This window comes from Halichoerus grypus, chromosome 3 (genome assembly GCF_964656455.1).
Source record: "Halichoerus grypus chromosome 3, mHalGry1.hap1.1, whole genome shotgun sequence".
NCBI lineage: Eukaryota > Metazoa > Chordata > Mammalia > Carnivora > Phocidae > Halichoerus > Halichoerus grypus.
Genome location: NC_135714.1, coordinates 49,422,861 through 49,428,860, shown reverse-complemented (window position 1 = coordinate 49,428,860; position 6,000 = coordinate 49,422,861). Strand labels below are relative to the sequence as shown.

General features: G+C 38.3%; 1 protein-coding gene across 1 annotated transcript in view; it reads right to left on the bottom strand.

Annotated features, from left to right (window-relative positions):
* Nucleotides 1–533: 533 nt before the first annotated feature.
* The window catches only part of ADGRL3 (adhesion G protein-coupled receptor L3), an 829,369-nt gene continuing 823,902 nt past the window's right edge, over nt 534–6,000 (bottom strand). Inside the window, exon 25 of the mRNA XM_078068719.1 lies at nt 534–666. Within this exon, the coding sequence (XP_077924845.1) occupies nt 587–666 (80 nt within the window). The 3' untranslated portion in view covers nt 534–586. The remainder of the gene's footprint in view (nt 667–6,000) is intronic.

Genomic DNA, 6,000 nt, shown 5'->3' with positions numbered 1-6,000 from the left:
GGTATCTAAAATTTCCTTGTGCAGAGAAGTAAATTAAAGAATTGTGTATTCATTAACCAAATTATTGTTGATAGACTCATTGTATGGTATACTTATCGATGTTAGTATTGTGGGTCACATTAGCAGGAAATCTTTTTTTTTTTTTTTTTAATATAAACCATGCCATTTCGAACTTACAGGACAAGATAGGTCAGATATTCTAAGATGTGCTCCCTTATGTTGAGAAGTACAAAACATGAGACTGAACATAATTATGTACTTCTTTGTAGCATGCCTGGGTTTGTGCCCTACAAAACACAGGAGGTCTAATAGATTCTACTGTGTAATATTTATAATTGTACTTGTGAATTACGGAGTATTTACCTGACAAGAGAGAGCTTCTATTCTGACTAAGCATCAAGAAGAACAACAACGATGACAAAAAAGTAGAAGAATCAAATCCTCTGCTGACAATTTTAAACCTCTTTGGAAGAATTTTCCACAGACACATTCCCGCATTCATACTTTTCAAAATTCCTTTCTTGTCCACTTCACACACATTTGTGGTGCCAGGTACTGTAGGAAAGGTTCACATGGCAGCTCAGCTTTAGGGGCAGAAGTTCTGTGCCCTGATGCCAGGTAAGTCAGCACACTCAGAGGACTTCTGGAAGGCATCCCTACACCGATCTGTCAAACAAGAATTAAATATTCAGGAAAGTGACTCTATAAATCCTGTAAACATATCTCTCTACACCTAAAGTATTTTTCCCCTCCACCGAACCCCCCATTTTCCATGGCCATTCTATTGCCATCCATCAGGGGGAGCATATGCAATCAGTAGTTGAAAGAGTGAGGGAAGAGCAGTGATACACAACCTATTTTCAAAAGATGTCCACTTAATAAAGTGACTTGAATGACTAATTGAAGAGTCACGGTACAGAAAATGGACTGGTTTCGCAGTCAGGAAGTTCACTTGGATAGGCAAAGAAACCTGAGTACTACGTTAAAATGTTTAGTTTTTTTTTTTAAGATTTCAGTTTTTTTGATTTATTTGAGAGAGAGAGAGTGAGAGAGAGAGAGCATGAGAGCAGGGGGAGGGGCAGAGGGAGAAGTAGACCCCTCACTGAGCAGGGAGCCCATGGTAGGACTCGATCCCAGGACTAAGATTAAGGAGTCAAAACTAATTCAAATCCCTGTGTAAAACACACTAATTCAGTGTAAAATTTAGGTCACTTATTTTATTTTATTTTTTAAAGATTTTATTTATTTGACAGAAAGAGAGAAAGAGAGCAAGCGTATGCGCATGCCCATAAGCAGGGGGAATGGCAGAGGGAGAGGGAGAAGCAGATCCCCCCACGCTGAGCAGTGAGCCCAATCCAGCTTGATCCCGGGACCCTGGGATCATGACCTGAGCCAAAGGCAGACGCTCAACCGACTGAGCCACCCAGGTGCCCCAGTCATTTATTTTATTTATTATTTTTTTAAGATTTTATTTATTTATTTGACAGAGAGAGACATAGCAAGAGAGGGAACACAAGCAGGGGGAGTGGGAGAGGGAGAAGCAGGCTTCCCACGGAGCAGGGAGCCCGATGTGGGGCTCGATCCCAGGACCCTGAGACCAAGACCTGAGCCAAAGGCAGACGCTTAACTGATTGAGCCACCCAGGCGCCTTAAACTGTTTGGTTTTATTAGGTAAATAAATCTGTTTCCAATAAAAGAGTTTAAAGTTTTCTTCCTCTCCTTACTCACTGAATGCAAATGTAACCTATGACAACAGATCTACTCGTGGCAGGTTTTATTCTTCCTCAGAGTTTAAAAGACTGGGTTATATAGGAGATGCTTGATAGAAATTGGATTAGTACCAAAGTTGCACAGAGACTCCATTATGTAACTACTTTCTATCATCTAATCTCTTTTACCTGTAGCTAGGCTGCATGCACAAGATCACCTGAAACCATTTTAAAAATTATTTTATTTTAATTAAGCCTGGTCCCTTGTGAAGTGAATATGTCCTTCATGCTGCAAAGTGACCTCCTGCCAAAATCATTTCATTCAACTGAGAGTAAGGACATCTGACAAGTCTTCCTCCTGAAGGTAGTGCTCATGTACCCTGGCATGAGCACCACAAATTTGGTTCTATTAAAAGTAATAAAGTAGGAATGTCAGTACAATTATGTGCAAATGGCTTGTATCTGTTCGTGTTTTTTCACAGTTCAGGGTAATAGCTGCTGCAGGCTTATAAAATTCCTGTGCAGCAAAGCCTCGCTGCGTGATGCTATGGCTTTTTATTTTTTTAGGCACCAAAAGGTCTTACCTAGAAGATAATTTTGATCTCAACATTAGTCACTAGCAATGAAATAGCATCCAGTTCACAAGATTGAAACAGAGACTTCAAAAAAAGTCAAAATGTTTTGCTCACAATGTAGTGGTGGCAGTCACGGAGCTGGAGACAGGCCAGCTGGTTTTTACTGTAGTTGCATGATGTGGGGCAAGTTACTTAGATTCTCAAATATAACACAAGAAAAATAGAGTCACCTCACTCTTAAGATTCTGCTAGTAACCTTATGTGAATACTGAGCTAAAACGTGGACAATATTTAGTCTGGCATCAGCCATACGGTATTTAGTAATTGTTAGCTATTATCAGTAATAACAAAAATATTACTAAAAATAGTAAAAAGAAAATGTTGGCAGAATTTTATTCCATGCATATCTAGATTTGATTTTATTGATAAGGATTTACAAATGTTTCTTCTCATCTATGACTCTGTATTATCTAGATGAGCCAAGGTTGCAGAATCATTATAGAGAGTTGTAGGCAGACTTCTCAGATGATCTATAATGATTCCTGCCTCCTGTTATTCATGTCCTTTTATGATCCCCTCTACTCATGTGTGGGATGAACCTAGTGATCTGTGCTTCTAATGAACTGAATCCAGCAAAGGGAATGGTACTACCAAGACTGGATTAAAATCTGACCACCATTGCTAGCACACATTTTACATGTCTTCTTGCTTGTTTGCTCTCATGAAGCAAGCTGCCATGTTGTGAATTGAGCTAGAGAGAGGTCCAAGTGGCAAGGAATTGAGGGCCCAGCCTCTGATCAACAGCCAGTGAAAAACTGAGCAACAACTTGGTGAGAAAACTTGGAAATGGAACCTTACTCAGTTGAACCTTACAATGACTGTGGTCTTGGCTGACATCTTGATTGATTGCAACTTGAAAAAAAAACACCTAGCCTGGCCTCACTTGGATAGCTGATGGACTGAAACTGCGAGATAATAAATATTGTTGTTTTAAGCCACTAAATTTCAGGGTAGTATTTTATGCAGCTATAAATAACTAACCAAAGGAGGAAGGACTTGAAACCTGAGCCATGTGTTCCAGTAAATTAAATAATCTTTAAAAGGGAATTGGGGAACATGAGTTAGGAGTTTTGTGTATAAATTCCAAAAGCAACTGTTTTGTAAAAGAGATTATACCTACGCTGTTTTTTAAAAATATAAACCTTATTTCTACTCCTTTTTAAGTATTCTTCTCCCATAAAAATGAATCCAAACAAAAATTATTTCAGAAACTGTCTCTGTGCCCAACTGATGTATTTATGATATTAAAAATGACTACTTCTATGGGTTTAAAAGGCTTCTTAAAGATTTATATATGATTTTCTGGAGTAAAATTGGCAATAAAAAAGGATAACCGTAGGATATTAGGCAGTAAGCTCTCAAGTCCAGAAACAAAGTAATTCGTTAGCTAGCAGTTAGCACAGAATCCGGCACATAGGGCACAGCGCACATTGGTTTTTCTTGTTGAATGAAAACAACTGGATTTTTTATTTTATTTTATTTTTTTATTTTTTTAAAGATTTTATTTATTTATTTATTTGAGAGAGAGAGAGAGAGAAACAGCATGAGAGGGGAGAGGGTCAGAGGGAGAAGCAGGCTCCCCACTGAGCCGGGAGCCCGATGTGGGACTTGATCCCGGGACTCTGGGACCATGACCTGAGCCGAAGGCAGTCGCTTAACCAACTGAGCCACCCAGGCGCCCACAACTGGATTTTTTAAAAAGAACTATGTAAATAGAATATAAATTTTGGAGCCAGCAGATTTTATTCCAAATGCTGCCTCTGCCCACCCCATTATATGACCTCAGGCAAGTCAGTTATTTCCTTAGAAAGTGAAAATTACACCTAAATTTAATCTGGTAGAAGGAAAAAAAATTAAGAAAATGTGTCAAGAGAGACATAGTCCTTATACATATTAAAATATATTGTAAAGATAATAATTTTAAATGGATGTTAACAGAAAAAAGTAACCTAATTTCTTAATATGTTAAAATAATGAATACAAACAACCTGTTAGGAAGATGTTCAAAGGATAGAAAGCATTATTTCACAGGAAAACATACATGATTTGCCTAGTACAACCATGAAAAGTGCTCAAATCACCTCTCCCTTCTCAAGTTCATTCATGAAAGGCAACATAAAACAGTGTCGTACAACTGTTCATTGTTAGACTGCCAAATACCAAAACTAATGATGACATCTAATGTTAGCCATGTTTTCAGAAAATGAACTCTCATAAACTGTATGTAAGGAAACATGAAGTAGACTTTATTAAGGGAAATTTGCCACTGTCTATCGAAATTAAAAATCTACATACCCACTATTCTAGAAAATACTAAAAAGATGGTTGTGGTGGCATAATGATGGATTTTCCAAAATCCAATCATAAAAAGTAAGATGGCAAACCCAAGACCTCACAAGACCTTTTACTATAGGCAACTATAGTAAAAATGATGACAAAGTATCTCCATGGGCTCCCAAATACAAGCAGATGGAGATAAACCAACAACAGCCATAAAATTGCATTGTATAGCATCTATAGGAGGGATCGGAATGAAGAAAATGAGCCTCCGAATGACCTGAAAGAACCCCAAAATTCCAACACAGTCTCACCAGAAGTCAAGCAGTTGAACATAGACAAGTTTTTTGCACAACCTAATTCCTGGTACATGAGTTTCACAGTAAGGTCTCATAGGATGGAACAGTCTGGTTTCTGTGAGCACTCAAAACTAACCAGTGAAAACTTCCATCCTGGACAAAGTTCCACAATGAGAAGAAATTATTGGGAATAGGATCCAAGGTGAGCAAGACAGAGATAATTTAGGCAGAAGAAGAAGGTCCAGATAAGGACCTGACCAGGAGAATTCAGAAAGTATAAAATCATATATATATATATTTTTTAAAGATTTTATTTATTTATTTGACAGAGACAGCGAGAGCAGGAACACAAGCAGTGGGAGTGGGAGAGCGAGAAGCAGGCTTCCCGCTGAGCAGGGAGCCCGATGTGGGACTCGATCCCAGGACTCTGGGATCATGACCTGAGCCGAAGGTAGCCGCTTAATGACTGAGCCACCCAGGAGCCCTAAAATCATATATTTTATCACTTCACTAAAACAAGAAGCTGACCTAGAACTATGAAGCTAGAAAAGATATTGGGTGGGGGTGCCTGGGTGGCTCAGTTGGTTAAGCAGCTGACTCTTGATTTCAGTTCAGGTCATGATCTAGGTTCTAGGACCAAGCCCCACATCTAGCTCTGCACTCAGCAGGGAGTCTGCTTGAAGATTCTCTCTCTCCCACTCCCTCTGCCCTTCCCCTTGCTCTCTCTAAAATACATAAATAAATCTTTTTCTAAAAAAAAATGTTAGAAAAAAAAGAAAAGATGCTCTGACCCACCTCTCCCTTCTAACAGTTCAGGAAAGCTAAAATTTCACATAGGAAACAGGCTATAGAAAGTGATTGGTTTGAAACCCATTACAAAGTTTTTGGAAGTAACAAAAGAATGTGGAGCAGAAAACCTCCTACAGATATGAAACCAGGCGAGAAATGGTCAAAAGAGACGAGAATTATTAACTAAAAATTTCAAATGAATTAAGGAAATAATAAGATAAAAGAAGTTATAAAAGAATAATATAGATGAGAATTTTAAAAGTTCAAACAAGGTGACTGAACTAAAAAAAT